The sequence below is a fragment of the Triticum urartu genome, chromosome 1 (genome assembly GCF_003073215.2).
Source record: "Triticum urartu cultivar G1812 chromosome 1, Tu2.1, whole genome shotgun sequence".
Classification (NCBI taxonomy): Eukaryota; Viridiplantae; Streptophyta; class Magnoliopsida; order Poales; family Poaceae; genus Triticum; species Triticum urartu.
Genome location: NC_053022.1, coordinates 156203887 through 156226966, shown reverse-complemented (window position 1 = coordinate 156226966; position 23080 = coordinate 156203887). Strand labels below are relative to the sequence as shown.

Genomic DNA, 23080 nt, shown 5'->3' with positions numbered 1-23080 from the left:
AGCTCAGGCTCTTTCCACATATGAGAAGGAATGCTTGGCTGTCATCCTTGCAGTGGACAAGTGGAGAAGCTACTTATAGCATGCCCCCTTTACACTGTCAACCGATCACAGGAGTCTGACACACTTACAAGATTAGAAAATCACTAGTCCCATGCAGCAGAAGGCTCTTTTAAAATTGCTTGGACTAAGATACACCATCACATATAAAAAAGGTCAGGATAATACAGCTGCGGATGCATTGTCCAGATCACCTGCTCCTGTTGAACTGCACACCATATCATTCTGCACACCTAAATGGTTGAGTGTGGTAGCTGAAGGGTATCATCAACATCAAGAAGATAAGCAATTGTTACAAGAATTGGCCCTGACTGGCTCCAATGAGAAAGCCTATGTGCTATTCCAAGGGATCATCAGATACAAAGACAGAGTATGGCTTGGTCACAATACTGAAGCTCATCAGGCTATTCTGTTGTCTCTCCACTCTAGTGGAGTGGGGGGTCATTCTGGATTTCAAGGAACATATCAGAGAATTAAGGCACTGTTTGCTTGGCCAGCTATGAAACAAGATATTCAGAAGTATGTTAAGGACTGCACTGTATGTCAACAAGCCAAAGCTGAGCATGTAAAAAAACCGGATTGTTCAGCCCTTTGCTAGTCCCAAAAGAATCTTGGAACATGGTCACCATGGACTTCATTGGTGGTCTTCCCAAGAGCAAAAACTTTGACACTGTACTAGTTGTCATTGATAAATTCAGCAAGTATGCTCACTTCATTCCATTGTCCCATCCATTCACTGCTCTCCAAGTAGCTCAACTATATATGGATCATGTGTATAAACTGCACGACCTTCCTCAAGTAGTGGTAACAGACAGAGATCCTATCTTTACTAGCACGCTGTGGGAAGAGTTATGCAAGCTTTCTGATACGAAGATGAACATGAGTTCTGCTAGTCACCCAGAAACTGATGGCCAATCGGAGAAGCTCAATCAGTGCCTGGAAACATTCCTGAGGTGTATGGTACACTCGGCCCCCAAGAAATGGGCGTACTGGCTGCCTCAAGCCGAGTACTGGTATAACACAAACTACCACTCGGCTATGGGACATACACCATTCCAGGTGTTATATGGATATCAACCCCGACATTTGGGCATTTCCAATCTGCAGAGCTCCCTATCTTCAGATCTCTCCAGCTAGCTGGCTGAACGTACAATGATGCAAGGGTTGATTCGGGAACACCTCCTTCGAGCACAACATCGGATGAAAACGTAAGAGGATAAACACAGGTCTGACCGACAGTTTGCAGCGGGAGATTGGGTTTATCTGAAATTGCAACCCTATGTCCACCAATCAGTGGTGAGACGCTCCAACCAAAAGCTCGGGTTCAAATACTTTGGACCCTACCGGATCGTGGAAAAGATTGGAACTGTGGCCTACCGACTGGATCTTCCAGCATCAAGCAAAATCCATCATGTAGTTCACGTGTCACTGCTGAAGTCGGCCAAGCCTCCAGACCAAACTGCAGTACAGACAGAGACACTTGATACACTGCTGCTGTCAACATCTCTGACGCCGACGCAGGTATTACAATCCCATTTGGTGCAGGTCAGGGGACACACGCGACAGCAACTGAAGATTACATGGAGAGGTCTTCCTGTGTCCATGGCAACTTGGGAATGGGCGTCGGATGTGGTAAGGACGACACAAGCGTGATAGTGAACAGTCCGAGGGCGTCCTGTTGCTTAAGGGGAGGGGTATGCAACGACCTGGGCCTTGCCGTACCCTAAGTGTGTGAGTGGCCGTTGGGCCGGCCCGATGTGGCCTGTAATAGATCCGTTATATAGCTAGCGTGTGGAGGGAGGAAAGACAACTGGCAATTCTAAACATTATTCTCTGGAATACAATCCTTCCTCTGTGCTCCTTCTTCCTCCCCACGCAATTCTCGTCTGCCTCTCGTTACCACATCCTGGCGTGACGCGAGGAGTTGCTGCGATTCCGTAGCATACAGTTACCTGTCCGTGGATTGCTCGGCCGCGTTGATGGGCGTCGCCGGCTGCTTGACGGAGGGAGGCGCTACAGTAGGGCGGGGGGGAGACTTCGGCTGGCCGGCGTGCCGCAGCGAATCCCCAGAACCCTGGTGGCAGGAGCAGGTCGAAACCAGGGAGGCGGGCCGCTGGTGCTTGCCCTTGATCGGGGCCGTCACGGGATCTCTCGATCGGAACAGCGAAAAGGGCGGCAGCGGCTATGCGACGAGAAACACAACGATGTGCGTGGGGGACGGGGGAGCTTATTCTCCTGAACTTTACTATTCTACCCTTTTGACAAAAAAAAATCTTAACTAATTTCCCAGATCTGACGGTCAGGAAAAATTGGAGGTGGAGTTACATGAAATTATGAGATGTAACTCGCCAATCACCCTAAAAGAGCTCAATAATAAACATTCAAAACTCAGTAGACATAAATATAATAATATCAAAAGCAGAGTAAACATTGTACAAATTGTACTTGGTCGTTGGCACAGTTGTATTAAGTAGATTTGTGAGAAAGATACATTAACTGTAATTATTGCGTGTTTTCTACATGTAAAACCTGCAGCACTAAAGATGTGAGATGATATAGATTCTTATCCTGCACAAAAGCCTAAGTTAGCTCACACAAAGTCGGTACTTGGTAGCCAAGATATCTTTGCTGATTTATCTTGCTAAGGAAATGCGCAGATTTTTTTCTAGCTCTGAAATCTCAGTATGATGCAGCTTACAAATTATTAGCAACATAATGATCCACGTAAAGTCTCCAGGCAAATGAGAACTCATTATATGGTATCAATATAGGTGGGAGGAACCTATGTGATAGGATATTGGGATAGGGATAGGCCCATTTTTGACAATACCAGCTGCTTGGATGGAAGGATGACAATGATAGAGGCAACCACATTTTCAGCATATTCGCTCTAGATGCTGGCTCTCCACACCCTTGTGAAACCCTTTTCCACCCATGGCAACGGCTCCTCCCTCCCTCCCCCTCCCTCCCTCCAAGGAGGCAAGGCCAGACAGAGCCGTCGACGGGGACTGAGATGGCGACCATCAGCAACTTTGGAGAACAATCTTTGTGATTTTCCTCTCCAAATTCTAACGTATTGCGGCCAGGAAGAACCAACTTACTGTGACTCTGTTTCGTCAGTTGTCTACTGCTCCCTGATCCTATCAGTTTAACAATCATTTAAATTGTACCGCAGGCACTTGACGCGTGGTAGACTGGCAATATTTGTGTTGTTCTTTCAGTTCCCTTTACATAGGAATGAAGGCAGTATCAGTTTTATTACAGTTCCCTTAAGAGAAACAACTTTCTAGGTTTTCTCCTAGAAAATCTGTAATAAAAATTATACAGGTGTACAACTCAGTTGTAAAGTACTCCCTCCTTCCTAAATATTTGTCTTTCTAGATATTTTAACAAGTGACTACATACGAAGCAAAATGAATGAACCTACACTTAGAAAACATCTACATACATCCGTATGTTATAACCATTTGAAATGTCTAGAAAGACAAATATTTAGGAACGGAGGGAGTGCATTTTTTCTGAAGTAATATAATTGTTTCCTCCGAGTGCATATCATTATCCACTGATTTTTTTTGTTTGAATACTTTCATCACCACTAGTAAAATTGACTTCTCAAGAAAATAAATTACTTGTTTCATATAAAAAAATAAGATGTATTTATGCGGAACTACATGCAGCATCCCGGATGCACGAGCACCAGGGTCAGAATGATTTTTAGCAGTAATTAGCACCTACGTCAGCATGTGCATCATGCTAAACTAATAGCAGTGCATCAGGCTTGAAAAAATTTCACAGCCAAGCCTGTTGCGTAGGCCCTTTACAGGCAGGGTAGGCCCATTAGGCACTAGTTGGAGGCTATTAGAGATCAGGCACAGGAGCAAACATACATATAGTGATTGATCGATCCATGCACACCCTGTTCGTTCACCTTGACTTCTCCTCTCCTCCCACGAGTTCATGAGGCCACGGGGCGACCGAGTCGACTGCAGACGCGGACGAAGGACGGCCGATGCCTGTGTGCTCTAAACGCCAAATATCCGCCTTATTTGAGTAGCCCACGCTACAAATGTTTCACTGCCAGGCGTCAGCCAATTATCCACCGTTCTCGATCCTAGCCGCGGCTAGTGCACCCTAAGTCTCAATTTCCAGTCAGCTCAAAATTTATTCGTCTAAACAACATGAGTTATTCTCGTCTAAACAAGTGCACCCTAAGTCTCAATACTAAGTGGCATCATAACATGGTATAGAGCTAGGTCTTTTTTTAGTATGTGCAACTCGTGCTTGAATCCTGTCTATCGCGCCACCGCCGATTCTCTCTTGGCTGCCGACGCTGCTATTCCTCCTTCCCGGCGGCTAGTCTATCTCCACCGACCCCGGCTACCAGGTGAAAGATCGTGGATGTCGCCTAGAGGGGGAGGGGGGTGAATAGGCGCTTTAAAATAATTACGGTTTAGGCTTGAACAAATGCAGAATAAAACTAGCGTTTAATTTGTCAAACACAAAACCTAAAACAACTAGGCTCACCTATGTGTACCGACATATTATGCTAAGCAAGATAAACAACTAGGTGATAGCAAGATATATATCATGAAACACTAAGGCTATCATAAAGTAAAGGGCTCGGGTAAGAGGTAACCGAGGCACGCGGAGATGACAATGTATCCCGAAGTTCACACCCTTGCGGATGCTAATCTTCGTTTGGAGCGGTGTGGAGGCACAATGCTCCCCGAAAAGCCAATAGGGCCACTGTAATCTCCGCACGCCCTCGCACAATGCAAGATGCCGTGATTCCACTAAGGGACCCTTGAGGGCGGTCACCGAACCCGTACAAATGACAACCCTTGGGGGCGGTCACCGAACCCGTATACTTTGGCAGCCCTTGGGGCGGTCACCGGAACCCGTAGAAATTGCTCGGGGCAATCTCCACAACCTAATTGGAGACTCCGACGCTTGCCCAGAGCTTTGCACCACAATGATTGAGCTCCGAGACACCACGAACCGTCTAGGGCGCCCAAGCACCCAAGAGGACAAGCTCTACGGTACCAAGCACCTGAGAGTAATAAGCTTCTCAACTTTTCACTTCCACGTATCATCGTGAAGAACTCAAACCGATGCACCAAATGCAATGGCAAGGGCACACGGAGTGTCCAAGTCCCTCACTCTCAAGTCCCACCAAAGCAATGAAAGCTATGGAGGAATATGAGAGGAAGAACAAGAAAGAGAGCACAAAGAACTCCAAGATCTAGATCCAAGGGGTTTCCCTCACATGGAGGAGAAAGTGATTGGTGAAAATGTGGATCTAGATCTCCTCTCTCTTGTCCCTCAAGAACTAGCAAGAATCATTGGAGCGATTGAGAGATAGCAAGCTCGAAGGTCAACAATGGGGGGCAAACACGAGCTTAAAGGATAAGAACCATTGGGGAAGAAGACCCTCATAAATAGGCCCTCCCAAATCCAACCGTTATGCCCACAGCCCGCACATAAGCGGTACTACCGCTCCGGAGAGCGGTACTACTGCTCGGACGGTAGTACCCACAGAGCAGTGCAATGGTGAGGAGCCACGAGGCGGTAGTGCCGTCGGACCGATACTACCGCTTGCCCTAGCGGTACTACCACTGGGTTTGCAGCTCAGGGGCCTATGGAGATAGGGCAGGCAAGTGGAGTGCGGCAGTACGGCAACAACGGTACTACCGCCCAGTGTGAGCGGTACTATCGCTTATAAGTTGTAGTACCGCACACCCAGTTCCGCCCTACTACCGTTGAGCGCGATAGATCCAGAAGCAACTGGATAAGCGGAAGTGGAGCTGTAGTGGGCGGGTGGTACTACTGCTCGCACTACCATTCTACTGTCGCGCAACCTGACACAAAAAGTCGAGTCCCCAGAAGCAGCGGTAGTAGCCGCAGTGCTGGACAGCGGAAGTACCATTTATAAGCGGTACTACCGCGGGAGTGCTACAAAGAAGCCCAAGCAAAACAGATGGATGCAATAAAACCTGAACTGCCATAACTTCTACAAATGAGCTCTGAATACAGTAAACTCAAGCTTGTTGGATAGATGACGGCAAGTACTATCCAAACACCGACTGGTTTTCAGTAAGAAGAGGCAATAGAAAATGCCAATGATATAGAGATGTGAAACCTCTATGAATGAATAACCGGCAAAAACTACAACATCGAAAACATCATAGAAGATGCATATGAACTCCGTTTTCGATGAACTTGAGCTTGTCATGAAGATGACCATAAGCTCTAAAACTCACAAAGAGAATCATCAAACAAGAACCAAGAAAGATGATGCAAGGATGCAATGGTTTGAGCTCTCTATGAATGATACGATCAAGCTATTCAGTTGAGAGCCCCCCTTGATAGTACGACAATCGATCCTATAGCCCGATCTCCCAACTAGCACCATGAGACTGGTAAAATAGAAAACCTATCTAGGTCAAACATTTGCCATGCACATAATCCACTTGAGCTAGATGATGACAATCTTGTCCTCCTCAAGTTCGACCACCATTCTTGATTGCGTTGTCTTGATGAAGACTAGTAGATTGCTACCCCATAATCCACTGTAGGTGAGCCACTCTTTAGCGCATCTTCACAAGTCCATTGTCACCACAATGGATGGCAAGCTTCAAGCATGTGATCTCTTCGTGATGATCCACTTGAACTTGCACACCGCAACCTAACCCCACAAAGAACTCACGTAGACCATGGGTTAGTGCACAAAGCGTAATGGACAATGCTTACCATACCATGGGATCACATGATGCTTCTCAGTACATCTTCTACGCTCTGTGTGTTGATCACCTTGACTCACTCTTTGACTTAGTCTTGATTAACCTTGTATCATGACATCTCCATGACCAATCTTTGGATAATTCCTTGAATAGCACCCGTCCGTCCCAAGCTTCAAATCGATCAGCCACCCGTCCAACCACCACTAGCCGCCAATTCCCGCCGCCGGTCGCCAGATTCTGTTACTCCTGCTGAACATCCGCGGTAGCTCCTTCCCGATCGCTGATCAGATCGAGAGGCATCAGGTCCGCCCCTTTGGATCGATTTGGTCCTCGATTCGGCTGGCCTTCCGCCTGGATAGATTTGGTCTGCCTCTCGTTCGACTGCTCCTGACCGCTCTTGTCCAGGACCCATCGGGTATTGGACCTCTTCGGTGCCCTTTGCAGATTGGATACTAAAAGAGTCAAAAAAGAGAAAGGGAGACAAAAAAGGAACACCATGTCTTTGATGTCATCGGGCCATGTCGCCAACCCGCGCTGCCAGGTGATATTTGATGGGACTAAATATGTTGAGTTCGTTGCCTTCATGTGTATTCACATGCATGGCATTCGTCTCTGGGGTGTTCCTTCCGACGAGGTCCCTTGTCCTCCGCGCCCAGTTCCTCCTGTGGTTCCTACCCCGTCGTTGATGATGATGCGACTGTTGCTTATGACCAGTAGGTCTTGGATTATTCGAATGCTCTTTCCGTTTATCATGATGATCTGGCTGCTTACACTCAGTGGTGTGATGATGTGTTCTACCTCAGTTTGCTTCTGAGTTTATGGGCCTCGGCACTATCTTTGAGATGTGGACTCATCTTCGCTAGTGCTATCAACCCTCTGGTGATGCTCTCTACTTGTTTGTGGTCTGTCAGGAGCATGCTCTTCAGCAGTGAGACTCCACTATTGATGAGTTCTACACTCAAAGTCCTGCTATCTGGCACCAGCTTGACTCCCTTCGCACTATTGTTTGTGGCACTTGCCCGTGTTGCTAGACTGTGAGGTTAGACTAGAGTTTCAGCGCATCTACGAGTTCTTGTCGCGGCCCCGTGGGGAGTTTGAACCTCGACGTGCTCAGTTGTTTGCTCGTGGTCGTGTTCCTATTTCTGAGGTGCTTTCTGAGCTTCGTGCTGGCGCCTCTGTGGTGCTGGTTTGCTTCAGGTTCCTTCTGTGCTCACTGCTCGAGCTGCTGCTCCACCAGTGTTCTCTCACTCCATTGCTCTGCCGCTACTGCCCACTTCTTATGGTAGTGAGGGCCGCTCTCGTTCTCTTACTCATTGCGGCTACTGCACCAGGGATGGTCACCCCGAGTCTGAGTGCTTCAAGAAGCGTGATACGCGTAATAGGGAGCGCAGTTCTTCTTCTAGGACTCGTGCTTCTTCCTCAACGTCGTCTACTGTCACCACGGGCTCTATGACTGGTACTTCTAGTGTCGAGTGACCACCATCTACACAGTCAGGTACATCCCCATTTTATTTATTTGTTCATCTTCTCCAACAAGATTACCATAGTTAAAAAGGTTGTGTGCTTGTCTTTTATAAAGAAGATAAAACCAAGTACCATGAAGTCTATCCTCACACTCCAATAGTATGGGCTCTAATAAGTTGACTGTCCACTCCTCCAAGATTTCACGGGGACAATGCTTGACCAGAGGAATAACTACAAGATGGATAAGCTTCCCTAAATGTCTCAATTCCATACACCCTAAAGCTTCCGTGAACGCATTACCAACAGATAGACTTTCCAACAACTTAGGGAATGCCCCCTTAATGGTTGTACACAGACCTATAAAATTGTACCTATGGCAATGATATAAGCAGTAAACAGCATGATTATCATAATAAACATTTGATGTAGAATTTAAGTTCATGCCACTCAAGAAAACTCTCACTTCAAACATTTGACTTTGGTCATTTCTAAGTACTCCAGTATCGATAAAAAAACAGTATATCTGAACCGCTATAGCAATGTACTCACACCCTCTGTCGAGTTCCCTCTAACAGTGCCCTTGTCTCATTCTCACGGAACCATCCCTCACTGTCAATAGTATACAGCCCATCAGAAATTTCAAGCAAATGATCAAGCTCCATACAGCTCAAGGTTTTAGCCTTTTCAACTTCTGCAGGCAACAAGTCAACACCAATTTCCGCCATCCAAAGTACATGTATACAACGGAGCAGCTGAAAAAATATGAAAGAAATAGATTGTAAACACACGGCTGTATGCAACCTAAATTTGCTGTGTATTTACGATCATTGTTCGGGCACAACTGCAAATTTAGAGGATCATTTACCCGCAAGAATAGAGGAATGATTAATTCCAAAAGAGCTATGGAGAACACACCACAAGCACCATACTCGTTTATTCCATTCATAAGCTTTTCCTCACAGAATTTCACAACGTGATAAGACATCTTCAAAAATTGACCATCAGAAAATAGATTGCTCAATCCAGACATGGTACGCACATATTTACGATTCCACTCCATCTGGATCCATATTCTGTTGAGAGAATTAAGTAGACATAGAAGCATACCCATGTATTGCTGAATCCTGTAAAATAGTTCAAAGGTAAGTAGTCGCTTTGTAACTGCTCCCTCTGCTCTTAAATAAGTGATATTTTTTACTTGCATGGTTTGCAAGGTACAGATTAATTCATAAACTGTAGTAATAACATGATCATAAATTCATAACTAAATTAATAGAAGCCTTCTGTCAATACTCCAGTTAAGTCTCAACTATGAAATTTGGTGTATTTAATGCTATGAAGAATAGCAACCTGTATTCCCATGAGACCAAGTATATATACACATGCATGCGTGGTACATATGCACAAAACGCCCAATACAGCGGTCATATGACACAGCTAATATGTGGCAAACTGGCAACTATGCACATCTCTAACATTGAATATACCGCTCCTGGCCTACTGAGCAATGTCTCATGTTGACAATTGAAAAAAAATTGTTCATATTGGAAATCCATTTTGAAAATAAGGACCTCAGGCTTCTATAATGTCATTTATTTATGGAGAAGGGGGCGTTACATACAGTTGGATACCAGGCAATCCAAATTAGTGGAAGCATATCATACCCTAGACAAGACGTTGCAATAATAAATGCCTCGCATAATAAATTATGCTCTGCAAGGATAGGACAGTCCATTCCTTGGTGAGAAGAAATTGTGTCATTGATTCCCTGTACCATCAACAAAGCACATTCAAGAACAGAAAAAAAAAAGTATTCCCTCTGTAACATAATGTCTTACATTAAGTTATAGAGGTTGTATATTATAGTCAGAGTGCATCTCTCTTGAAATAAAATATGTGTACCACCTGGTAAAGACAATTGTCACACATTTAAATGTCTGAACAAAGCAGGACACATCATAAAGGGACATACAAAAAACTAATCATAATGGTATACCGTGGGTGCCGCACTCCAATCACTGTTCTGGGGTCTTTTATCTGACATGCTGCTTCTACTGTCAGTACTCTCTAAAACTAAATCATGATCGGATTTAACCAGCTGTAACATCAACTTCAGAAGATCAGCGCTGCTAAGTTTTTCACTCCTGTATTTCAGGAGATGCTGCAGAAAAAAAAAGACCAATGAAAAGGAAATAAAAGAATTAAGGACCCAGTCATCTGAGAGTATGTACATGAAGCACTATGATGAAGTAAAGTGTCAGGAAGGACCTGAAGCATCTTATAGCCATGAAGTTGAACCTTGATCAACTCCTGGTTGGCCAGCAAAAGTGAAACCTTTAGAAAGGATTCCACGTATAGTTCCTCTTCTGTTCTTACCTGGAGTATTTCACATTGATCAGACATCACCAATGCATTGTTTGATAAAAGAAAAAAGTGACAGAATTTGAAGAAAGCACGCCGGTAATTGCATTGTGCACATTTCTGAAGGTGTGCCGTCAAATTGGCGAGTCCTCGGTACAGAATTTACTAGGTCCCATGTCAGATCACAAAGGCCAAAGCTAGCGAATTAAAGTCTACGGAATATAAATTCAACTAAATCCGCTTAATAACTAGTAGTACAAAGCGTGCTAGAGTAGAGACCTCTTCGTTCCATCATATAATGTTGCTGAAACTAGCATTGTCTAAAATTCCAATTGCAGTGTCGTGAACGGATTAAAGTTGCTCTGTTTGTTCCATCCTGTAATGCCGCCAAAATTAGCATGTTCAGAACTCCAATTGTGACGTCTTGGACGTATTTGCTATATTAGTGACACGTGTGGCCACACCATCGGTTCACAACCTAAAAACTGCTGCGGACACCTGAGATTCAATTCATGCTGCATTGGACGAAAAACTGGGCACGAGTTTGGAACCCTAGGCGTAGACAAAGCACGTGATAAGCTGCGGCCTGGATACTCGTTTAGGCTTAGAGTTCTGTATCTTTAGCTGTCACCGAAACAGAAGCAAGGCCAGTACAAGTAGTACCTGTCCCAGGTTTGGAGGGTCCGAATCGCGGTCGGCGCCCGTCGCCGCCTCCGTTGGGAGGCAGGACGCGTCCATGGAGATTGAGGGGAAGCCTCGAGGTGGCTGGCGCCGGCCGTGCGCGGGCTCAGGAGAGGAGGGAGTGGAGGAGGGGCGGATCCTATTCCCCGCGTACCGCCGGGGATAGAGATCTTTTTTTTTCTTTTGAGAGTTCCGGCCTTCCGGGAAGAGAGATGAAACGCGTGAGCGCCCTTGCGCTATATAGGCCGGCCATTCAGGGTTTACCAGCACCGGTTTTGGTTTTTCCCTTTCTTTTTACCGTTTTTTTATTTTACTTTTTTACTTCTCTTATTTTCTGTTTCCATTATTTTTTTACTTTTCATATTTTAAACTTATGACTCTTTTTAAGAAATCGGTAATAAAAGAAACTCAAGAACAATTTTTAAATTCACGAACAATTCCTGAATTTCGGGAACATTTTTAAAATTCGTGAATATTTTTTGGAATTCAAGAACATTACTTTTGGACTTGTGAATTATTTTTTAATTTATGACCATTTTCTAAATTTTATATCTATACTTTTAATTTTAGAAAAAAATTCAAACAGCGGATTTTTGTTTTGAAATTCATGAACAGCTTTTTGTTAATTTGGAAACAAATTTTGAAATTCCTGAACATTTTTCGAATTTTCAACATTTTCGAAAATTCGTGAACATTTTTTGGATTCATGAACATTTTCCTGAATTCATTAATAATTTTGAAATTCGAGAACATTTTTCAAAATCATGAATATCTTTTGAAAATCAGAGCATTTTTCAAATTCAGGAACATTTTTTGAAATTGGAAACTTTTTTCAAATTCATGAATATTTTTTATAATTCAGTAACATATTTCAAATACATTAATATCTTTTGAAAATCAGAGCATTTTTCAAATTCACGAAAAAAATTTGAAATTGGAAACACTTTTCAATTCATGAATATTTTTTATAATTCGGGAACATTTTTCAAATTCATGAACATTTTTTAAATTTGGGAACATTTTTTAATTCAAAACTTTATTTAAAATCCCTAACAGTTTTTAGAGAAGCAAAAAAACAGAAAATCTCTACTACTTAAAAAGAACGTAAGGTTTCCATTTCACCTCTCTTTCGTCTAACCTTCCTTATATATGTCCCACTCTTCCCTTCTCCCTTTTGACTTTTTCTCTCATCTATGATTTTTCTCCCATCCATTCTCCCTAAAATAGAATCAATTGTCTCATGTTTTGTTAACTTACCAAAAACATATTTTGTTTGGTAAGTAATTGAATTCTGACCAAATAAGTGCTTAAGGATAAAATGGCAGGTAAATCATGACGATTGCATACAAAATCTTGCTAAGATTTTAGCGCATCAATATAATAATAGATGCGCAGTCAGGAGCTAATGTACTAAAATATTTATATTCCCGTTGCAACGCACGGGCAATTGTCTAGTAAAACAAAAAACTATGGAGCGCCGTAGAGCATATGGGTCGGCCCAAAGCTAGTGCGGGGGAAGGAGGGGCATGCGTTTCCTCTCTATTCCCCGCGTAGGTCGGGGAAGGTCATGTGGAGGCAGCCGAGCAATCGGTGACGAAGGAAGACCACAACCCACAGGGGTCGGTGGCCACAAGGGTGTCTGACCCGCGTATTTGGGCTTTTTAAGGCCTTCTACAATGTAAGATGCTTAGGAGAGATGCTTAGAGAAATAAATCGTTTTTTTCTAAAGCATCGGTGCTTATTTTTAGATGGCGGATGCTTAATTAGGCATGCTTTCTGTAGAAATAAACACTGGGCTTAAGAAAAAAGTAATTTATTTTATCAAGGACCTCACTAAGCAGTAAACACCTTACATTGCATAAGGCCTAAGGGCATCTCCAACAGCTGCCTTATTTTAGTGCACCATGCAACTAAATAGTGCAGCCGTTGAAGATGCTCTAACCTCCTCAAAACGCCTCTCCTTTAGTCATAACTAGATAATACCCCGAGCGTTGCAGCAGGATGTTATTGTGTGACAAAGAGCTCAAAAGAGAGGAAGGCACAATAAGAAGAAAAGGGTTAGAAAATCCAATTTTGTACAAGATCTTAGTATTTTATTGGATGATCAAAAGTAGTGTGTTCATCTCAGTGGAAAGGAGACCATGCAACTAAAAAGAATATTAGCACATAATTTATTTTAATGAGAACACCAATATAGAGAAGATAAAAAAAAACATCATGACCAGCAGGGCTTCAAACAAAGTATAAGCTGAGATACTACCGCAATATGAATTGCTTGTTTGCACCTTGACTGAACACATAGCTTCGATCTTACTCGTGTCGTGTATGTGGTTCCACTCAACTTATATAGCACTACATTTATATACACCCAGATTGTAAAAATTGTGCTGAAACCAGTACACATGAAGCACAACTTTTTAAGAATAGTAGATAACTGTGCAGAAAAGCCAGCGTGTGGTCACGGACAAAACAGAAGGACTGTTCCAGTGATCCTAGAAGAAAACTATTGCAGAATTTTCCACTGGGGATGCATCGCGATGTGCGACCCAGCGGCTATGATCACCCACCCTGTTTACAGAGCACCACAGATTCACTAAGGCCCTGTTCGGAACTTCCCCACTCCGCGGAGTTGGGGGGGGCTGGGTTTTGGCAGCTCCGTCAAATTTAGCTAAAGTCTGGTCCGCTCCCGGAGCGGAGTTAAAGGAGACGAGAGAAACCGAACGCAGCCTAAACAAAGCAAGTCATTTAGAGGAGATGACTGTACCACGGGCCATGAACCTGCTCTGATATTGTTGCTACTTTGATCAGCACCTCAGCTGCCTTCACTACGCGGTCGGTGAGCTTTGTCGCCCCGATGCGCCCCAGGGCCGCCTCGGCGAGTTTCCTGCCCTTCGTCCCGTTGCCACCTAGGGTGACTGCACGGAACGCGCAGTGAACAGATCGAGACACCTTCCTGAAGACAGTGTCATCAGTCTGGAGGCTTTTGAGGAAGACCCTGCTCAATATCTGCTTCCTGTTCTCAACCATTTCATCCGAACAAGGGCCGGCCGAGGTCGACGAACGGACCATCACCTCGATGATCTGATCCATGCCAACATCAGAAAAACTGTCTAGTAGCTCTGCAAGCGTGTTGAACAGTTCCAAGGTAGAATTTTCCAGTTCTGAGGGAGTGGCCTTTGAGTCCTCACTCATCAATACTTGACGCTGGACAAGCATGCTGTAAGAAGAACATAACTAGGTTCAGTCGTTAATGCGTTCTAGTGCTCTGATATTATTATGTAGTAATGAACACAGCATAAAATTCCACCTTGTTGCGATAACAATCACTTGTTGGAACTGACTCTGGACACCACGCAACCTCAACCAGTTGAGCTTAAATGTTTCGGGTACTGATTTTCTTTCCATGCCCTCCATCCTGCTGATAAGCTGTAACAGCCCAATCCTTACTAGCCTGTCGATCGTTTCTCCTGAGCACTCTGGTAGGATCTCTGTACTTCCTGTTTCATGTTATGTAACGTGATTAACAAACTCAGGTAAATGGCCAGCATAAAATTAATGAGCAAATACCTGCTACAGGCACTGTAGATTGTTGCTGATCTGGAGTTCCACGACCAGCTTGGAGGGTCGTAACCAATGGCTGAACCTGTTATGACAGACAGGCGTAGATTCAATCAACAGCAGCAGATGAGAACCATAAATACTTAGGCTAGTGTTGCTTAAAACAGCCCATAGGGGGTCTGTAGCTTAATCAATAACAGCGGGTAAAAACCACAACTACTTGTCTATTATTACTGCTTAATACAGTAGCTGTGCATAGTGTTTACTAGGAGTAAAATTTAAGAACATGAAACTAACATTGTCTGATGCAGGCAGGATCTGTAAGGAGCTGACATATTCATTCCATTCTTCTTCTACCATATCCTTTGAGGTAGAAATCCACTGAATAGTTGAAGTGAGAGACACTAATGCATTGGAACGGGATCCATAGCGATCGGCAAAAGCTTTCTGCAGGTACTCGACCCCACCTGAGCCCTTTATAATTGGTTTCAGTAGTTGGATTCGTGCTCTACTGACTTCAGACTGAAGAGCCTGTTTAATAAAAAATATTTAGTTTCTGAATGATGCTATAGATTCACTGTGTAGCTAGTGTAAATTACTCAAAACCTCGAGGTAGTATTAAGGATTATACAAACCTTTAACTCTTCCATAGTGAACCGCAAGCCCTTGATGACAGCTATTACAAATGCATTTCGATCTCTATCATGAGAATCAGAGTGTCCGATCAATTCGTTCAATAATTTGTCATGACTGATCTTCATTTCTTCTTCCTTTGCGGGAGAAGATAATTTACGCAGCATGCCCAGAGAGTACTGCAGAATCTGCCCCAAATATTGTGTGCCCTGGGTGCTCGACTCAAGTACCTTTCCACAAGAAATGATTCGTTGGTATCAGATGTATTTAATAGATTCATGATAACACTCATTCAGACTCTTCTTACCTGGGACAATATTTCAAGGTTAATATTGTTTGTTATTTCTTCTTTCCACCCTTTACTGGCCATCTGGTGCAATGCATCCCTGACTTCGTTTACTAGGTTGACCAGATAACTGTAATCTGGTGTGTCTCCTTTCATTGAATCCACAACCACATCCCAGAAAGCTTTCTCCATTGTTTCCCTAACTTGTGCCTGAGAATAAAAAAGTGGGCAACTAAGAAAATAACATACTACTTAACCGGAGGTGCATCTTACACTGGAAAAAACTACACCCTAGATCATGGCATTTGAGTTCCCCTAGACACTCAAAGCTCACACAGATTCTCTACCATGATACACATTTTTGGTTCTTAGATTACCCCAGGTGTGAAGCTCAACAGTAATATTCTAATATACGAGAGGACCTAACCTTGAAATCCCCCTCAACTTTACCAACGTCATCAGAGCTATCAGAAAAAGAACCATGCAAAATCTCATTGACCATTTGTTCATTATCTGTTGGCAGCTTTTCTGGCACCGTTCTGCTCATTTGGCTGCTGATGACCTTGTCTCCTGAGTTACTTTCAGATGGTGAAGGGGAAGCTTTCAACAAATATCCGACAAGCTCATTCTCTATTGGCAGCTCTCCTGACCCTGTGCTACTCATTTGACCACCGTTGTCTCTAGTGTTACTTTGAGACGTTGAAGAAGAAGCCTTGGACAAAGATTGAACAACTCTACCTAGCCTTTCACCATCCTTACCCAAATTATCTTTGGTGTCAGAAAGAAGAGACTGTCCAGAAAGAGATGCGACATTTGCATCTGATGTTGCCAAGGGGCTCCTATTTTCCTTGGCTCCAATGAACTTTGACCTTGTTTCTGATAAAGCAAGTTCCATCCTCTCAATACCAGCTTCACCACCTAGGTGCCAAACCTTCTCCCTTAAAAGTTTCTGGTCTACCATAACCTGGACGGCAAACAGAATTTTGTTTCAGCAGATGTTACACTTACGAAGATGTCAAGAAAAGAGCATCGGAGTAATAAACTACTCCCTCCGTCCCATAATATAAGAGTGTTTTCGACACTATACTAGTGTCAAAAACGCTCTTATATTATGGGACAGAGGGAGTAAGTGTAAACATTCTAGCACGTTTGTTAGAACGCCCAAGGCTTTATTCCTCAGATGATACATTAAGACAAATCATATGCACCCAAAATAAGACTTGTTCAAAGCCAAATCATATGCACCCAAAACTACACACGGGATATGGCAGAACATAAAAAAGAAGCACCGATATAAAATTATGAATCATACCTGTTTCTGGATGGCTGTTGAATTAATATTAGTATAATTAAGGCTATCTGACATGCCTTCAGTAGTTAATTTGCATGTTTGCATCACTGAGAGCTCAAGCTTGCATGCAGCTGTCACGAGATCTTCCTCTAGCGACTTGGCATCTTTTGCTTTCCACACCACAAAGTGGTAAAGATAAGCACACCAAGCTTTATCAAAAGAAGCCAGCTGAGATCTGAATTTTGTTCGATCAGCAGCAATTGAAGAACACTCCTGGTTATTAGAAGATCCAGGAGAGACTGCACCTAATGTAGACTGCTGCAATATGCATGCACCGTCTAACCCATCAAGTATTGTCTTCATCAGCAGTTCAAATTCCTTCACAAAGTTTGTTGCTGACTCCACAAGTAGTTTCTCTCGCTCGCCTTGTACATTAAAAACAGCCCCTGGATGACCTAGAATCATGTAAGCACAAAGCACTACCCTTGGTGAATATCTAGGTAACTTGCCAGCGTCAGAATTTTTAGTTGTCCTTTTTGGTGTTACTCTAGCTCTTGCTGCACTACTTGGTAGGATTCTCGCATTTGGTGATCCCAGGTGCTTGAGCAGATGATCGATATTTTCTGGTGTGCATGAACTTGATGTCTCAGAAAGAATAAAACGACTCTCCAAGCAATCAAGCAATGCCCTGGCGGTCTGAAGAACTTTTGTAGATTCAATACAGAGGGCTAGTTTTTCAAATGGCAGAGAATTAGCAGATTCCTGATTTATTCCCAGCACGTCAAAGGCCGCAGCCAACACCACTGTAGTCTCCCTGTACTTATTCTCTGATGTCACTCTTTGCCCAAAGAACTTTTTTGTCCTCTCCTCCAGCGCAGCTCGCCTCTGCAAACGAGCATGCAAGAGTTGAATACGGTTCTCCTCCGCTTGCTGTACCCGATGCTCAACTCTCATGCCAAGCTCCTCCCTTTCCCTGTTGAACCTCATTTCTGCATCCTTCTTAGCAGCCTGACGCAGCTCATCCAGTTTAGCTAAACGATTCTGCTCTTTCTCCAGGAGGCTCAACCTACAATTATAGAATATTCTTCAATCTTTGGTAAAAAAGAATCAAATAATAATACCCTACCGGTTTGCCTCTTTTGATTACCTCTTCTGCTTAGCAGCCACAAGCTTTGCTTCAAGGCGTTGCTTGGGATCCTCCTCCTGAGATGGCTGTGAAGTGCTCCTGACCGCATGTCTTGCTTTGCATGATAATGTTTCATGGAATTGCTGGAGAGGACAACAGTTTATATAAGTAGGCAGCAGCAAACATATATGTTTTACCAGTCCATGAAACTTCGCAAAACTTGCCCCATTTTGGTCATTTCACCCTTCACACAGTTCTCAAAAGTTAGTTAACAAAACAAGAGAATGAACTTTCTGGTCATATAAATTTGTAATGGAGACTCAACATTCTCACCGTCAGAACCAACCAGGGCTTAAACAAGCCCTCTTCTAATTAATGCACCGAGACACAAAGCTTTCACATTTTCTCTAAAAAATAACCAACCAGGGCTCCCACTGCCACAAAGTTAAGATAAACCTCAACTACCTTGCAGTTCTAAGATCTGATCAAATAAACTAACACACGGTGCCAACTTGGCAGCCATTTTGCCACACTAAGAGCTTGATATGGTGATGCAAAGCATGAAGGCTGACATGGCTTCGAGACCGGGTGGGTTTCTGGTATCATTTTTCAAGAAGTTCTTGGGGGCAGTCAAGGGTTTTGTTCTTCAAATTCTCAATGGAATTGCCCTTGGCACGGTAGTATGTCAAGGTTGACTTTGGGGTGTGAATGCTTATTCCTAAAACTGAAGGGGCGGGGTGCGTTAGGCATTTCCACCCTATCGCGCTAATTAGTGTAATTTTCAAGATCATTGCTAAAGCTTATGCCACCAGGTTCTCCGGGGTGGCGCATACAATTATTAGCTCTAGTTAAACATCATTTATCAAAGGTAGACTTATCCTGGACGGGGATCTGGCGCTACAAGAGATTGTTCACAAACTTTGAATCAAGAATCTATGGGTAGTCTTGCTAAAACTGGACTTCATGGAAGCATATGATAGGATAAACTGGAAGTTTCTACGCAAAGTTATGCCCAGGGAAGGTTTTGACGCTGGATATATTCATCGGATCATGCAGTTGGTCTCGGGTGGCCAAACTGCAATGTGCATTGATTGAGAAGTGCACCCCTTCTCCTGCAATCTCAGAGGGGTGAGATAAGGGGATCCCATCTCACCCCTCTTGTTTGACTTGGTGGGGATGCCTTTGCAGAAATCCTATCCCCAGCCAATATGGCAGGTCATGTCTGCGGAGTGATGCCGCACTTGATCCGGTGGAAGGGGGAGGGGGGGGGGGGGGTGGGGGGGGGGGGGGGGGGGGGGGGGGGGGGGGGTCTTGCATCTCCAACGCATGGATGATACCATGATCCTCTCATCCAGAACAAGCCCGCTGCCATTGCAAACATGAAATTCCTGTTTATGTGCTTCGAGAACATGTCAGCGTTAAATTTTAATATACACAAGAGTGAAGTTATTGCCATGGGGAGTTGGGAGATCTCTTCAAGTTAGGCAGCTTCCCTATAACATACATGTGAATTCCTAACAGTGATAGGAAAATCTCCAGTGCCACCACGTTGAGAAAGTTGCTAACCATGTTGGAACCATGGCAAGGAAAATGTCTTTCCTCTGGGAGGATGCTAATCCTCACTAACACAGTAATATGTGCTTATGCAGCCTACCAAGGTACTTCATGGGACTTTACATGCTGCCAGACAGAATTCACGCTGCCATGGACACGCACCGCTCCCACTTCTTTTGGGAAATAGCTGGACCGAAGAGACCTTAGTCAATTGGCTGGCAGGGCGCCGCGCTAAAGTATGTGGTGGCCTCAGCCTGCTTAACTAGCTCATGAACATTTCATCAATGACCAAGTGGATCTGGAAGTTGTACCAAGATGACAGGAGCCTCTAGAAAGATATTCATTTTAGCTAAATATCCCGAGGCCTCGGATATCTACTTCTGCATTGGGGCAGGGGGGTCTCGATTTTGGAAAAGCATCGACCGCATTAAATATATCTTCAAGCTCGGTGCTAAGTATGCAGTTAACGACATCCAACTGACACTTTTTTCTAGATGGATTGGTGGCATGGTGCGAGCCCCTTGAAATACCGGTTTCCCCTGCTGTTTAACATTTGTTCCAACCCCTCGTTCACGGTTGATTAGGCATTTAGAGGTGATGGCTAGCATATCCATTTCCACCGCTCCTTCAGCCACGATGAGCTCCTACCGTGGGAGGCGCTTCACTCAGTGATGGAGGAGGTTCAATTGGGTTCCATCGACAAATCCATGTCCTGGGCACTGGAACCTTCAGGGATTTTCTCGTCCAAGTCACTCTACTCTAGGATTTGCCAAGAAGTGGCTCACTTCAAGGATATGTGGAGCGCCGATCGCCTTTAAAGATCAAGATTTTCACTTGGCAACTTGCCGGAGATCGTCTCCCTTCTACTGACCAAATACTGAAGTATCACGGGCCGTCCTGTGCGTTGTCCGTTGTGTGGTGAGGAGGAAAATATGCTGCATATCTTCTCCTGTCACCTTGCACATTTCATGTGGAGTGGCATCTGCCAGTTGCTTGGGTGTCACTGGGATCTGGCTAACTTTACGGGTTTCTTTGCTGTCCTTTAAGGGTTTCCGCTTAGAGGTATTCTTTGGTTTTACTTTTCAGAGGAATGTTGGGCTCTATGGAATATTAGAAACAAACTAACCATTGAATATGGGATCCCGAAACATCCTATATTTGTTCAGCTTTGGAAAGCGACCGCCAAGCGAAGGAATAAGAGCACAAGCCAAGGAGCACTAAACTGTTCTTTCTGATCTATCGTTGTTGGGGTCTGTTTCTCTCGGGTTGCACTTAAACGGTTAAACCTTAGGCTGATGTAGTCAGCAAGTAAGACTTCCATACTGCTGTTTGACTTTATTAATTCGGGTATTAATTCATACAGTATAAGTTTTGTTTGGTCCAATTACTCTGATTGGCTGGAGCGTAACTATTCATTGGAATTGGAACTCCTACAGGAAATCAGTCCGCAGATCCCTTAACACCAAAAGATCACATCGCTCGTGCAAAATCTATAGGGATTAGGCATGAAAGGTCAGAAAATGCAACGAAGCCTGATGCTCAACGTAAGAAGAACCCCTCGACCGGAAGAAAAGGGTTCAGGGGTTCACCGGGCACTGAGAAATCGATTTCTTTATACCGCATAAACGTGCTGGCTAAATCTCCATTTCGAAGTCATACTCAACTATGAATGCGAAATAATGAAGCACGCAGCGAAAAAAATGGTGGGGGGGTACCAACCTGCCTCCGGAGTTGGGCGTCGCGGAGTTTGGCCTCGATCTCTCCGGCGGTTGCCGGTGCGTCGGCGCTTGACTCGCGCGCCTGGAGGAGCCTCCTCCTGATCCGCCGCGGCACCCTGGCCACCGGCGAACCCTCCTCCGCCGGTATGTCTAGTGCTACCGCCTCCGGTACCGTCATTCGCTCCGACCGCCGATTCCTGACCAGGTTCAATCCCAAATCGCGCAGACCTACGCGCCGCCGCGTCAGATTCCGCCGGAGGTCGCACGAATTCGGCCGGCGAATCGGCTGTCGCTGTCGCTGCTGTTGCTGCTCGTTGAGGACTGAAATCCGCAATCAGCCTTCCAAGCAAACACGCAGACAACAAAAGGAGAATGAGAACACCACCGTCGCCAAGATTCGTGCACGATCCGACGGGACAGAAATCAGCCTGAAGCCAAATAAAAATTAGACGACTGGAAATTAAATGGAAGTTTTAACAAAAGCGGGATAGTTGGCCTGGAAAAGCTATTTACGCACACACACAAAACATATCCGACGTGGCACAAAAAACATCCTTAAGGACAGTGGCGGAGCTTCAAAGAAAATGTTGGGCGGGCCAAGCTAAAAAAAATGCACAAAATTTTTAGGCATTAGTGCCTACTTGATACCTTTTGTTCTCATTGATTTTTTTACGGGTTAACAAACAAGTTACTGGCAAGATACTAATATCTACTCCCTCTGTTTCGAATTATTTGTCGCAGAAATGGATGTATTTAGAACTAAAAAATGTCTAGATACATTTATTTTCTACGACAAATAATTCCGAACGGAGGGAGTACCTTATTACACATTGTTTGAATGATCTTCTTACATTAAAATGCACTTAACAAAAAAACATTATGTGCTAGATACAAACAATCCGCTAATTTACCAAGAAAAATCTATCTTTATCTTCTATTTCTGCATATGAATTTATAATAAAATGCATGAATTATGCTCAGTTCAGTCAATCAATAACAAGAATCTAGTACTCCAGAGATAATTAGAAATTACCCGGCGACACAGTGGCCAGGAGGTGAACATCCAACGTTACTCGACACCGACAGTAGACCGGTAGTCTCAGTGAATTGCAGCGGTCAGCCAAGGCATCTGGGCGGCACCACGACAGGATCGCGACGGCCAAGACTAGGACTGGCCAGTGTGGAGGCCGGAGGCCGGAGGGAAGGAAAGATGGCGCCACTAGGATCTCGCGTTGTGGCAGGCAAAGCCATGGAGTAGGCAACAGGAAGCAAAAAAACATGCGTTTAGCAGCGAGGAGCTTGTCTGATCTGCACGATGTGCGGCACAAGATTTGTGTCTGCGTCAGATGCGCGCGAAGGCGGCGTTAGTCCTGGCTGGCTGTCGCTGTTGCTCGTCTTGTGTGTGCTCGTTCTGCTTCGATCGATTCATGGATTGTAACAGGCTGAGTGGGCTAGCATATAGGTATAAAAAATTGAGAAAAACCTGGGCGGGCCATGGCCCGCCCAGGTTTTTCTCAATTTTTTATACCATGGCCCGGTTTGGCCCCAACAAAGCTCCGCCCCTGCTTAAGGAACTAGGGGAAGTGTGGCAAATAGAAGAAACTAAAGCTA

General features: G+C 44.4%; 2 protein-coding genes across 2 annotated transcripts; both read right to left on the bottom strand.

Moving 5' to 3' along the window:
- Positions 1 to 8665: 8665 nt before the first annotated feature.
- LOC125520407 (protein HASTY 1-like) lies at positions 8666 to 11494 on the bottom strand. The gene is made up of 6 exons (XM_048685360.1): positions 11286 to 11494; positions 10530 to 10637; positions 10258 to 10422; positions 9926 to 10029; positions 9127 to 9385; positions 8666 to 9013 (listed from the first exon to the last, which is right to left on the bottom strand). Exons 1-6 carry the CDS (start codon positions 11358 to 11360, stop codon positions 8807 to 8809), a joined length of 918 nt encoding a protein of 305 aa, XP_048541317.1. The 5' UTR covers positions 11361 to 11494; the 3' UTR covers positions 8666 to 8806.
- Positions 11495 to 13560: 2066 nt separating this feature from the next.
- LOC125552678 lies at positions 13561 to 21849 on the bottom strand. Its single transcript, XM_048716312.1, has 10 exons — positions 21471 to 21849; positions 18219 to 18340; positions 17093 to 18137; positions 16208 to 16744; positions 15802 to 15990; positions 15497 to 15724; positions 15159 to 15392; positions 14871 to 14946; positions 14611 to 14800; positions 13561 to 14520 (listed from the first exon to the last, which is right to left on the bottom strand). Exons 1-10 carry the CDS (start codon positions 21645 to 21647, stop codon positions 14049 to 14051), a joined length of 3270 nt encoding a protein of 1089 aa, XP_048572269.1. The 5' UTR covers positions 21648 to 21849; the 3' UTR covers positions 13561 to 14048.
- Positions 21850 to 23080: the final 1231 nt, after the last annotated feature.

What these genes read in the sequence shown, in the direction of transcription:
- LOC125552678 (XM_048716312.1), bottom strand. Translation starts at nt 21,647, where the DNA reads ATGACGGTACCGGAGGCGGTAGCACTAGACATACCGGCGGAGGAGGGT. An exon ending in GTGGCTGCTAAGCAGAAGAG is followed by an intron (nt 18,138 to 18,218) that starts GTAATCAAAAGA and finishes CTATAATTGTAG; the next exon opens with GTTGAGCCTCCTGGAGAAAG. An exon ending in TCCTGCCTGCATCAGACAAT is followed by an intron (nt 14,947 to 15,158) that starts GTTAGTTTCATG and finishes CTGTCATAACAG; the next exon opens with GTTCAGCCATTGGTTACGAC.
- LOC125520407 (XM_048685360.1), bottom strand. Translation starts at nt 11,360, where the DNA reads ATGGACGCGTCCTGCCTCCCAACGGAGGCGGCGACGGGCGCCGACCGC. An exon ending in ACCCTCCAAACCTGGGACAG is followed by an intron (nt 10,638 to 11,285) that starts GTACTACTTGTA and finishes GAAATACTCCAG; the next exon opens with GTAAGAACAGAAGAGGAACT. An exon ending in TCATTCCTCTATTCTTGCGG is followed by an intron (nt 9,014 to 9,126) that starts GTAAATGATCCT and finishes ATATTTTTTCAG; the next exon opens with CTGCTCCGTTGTATACATGT.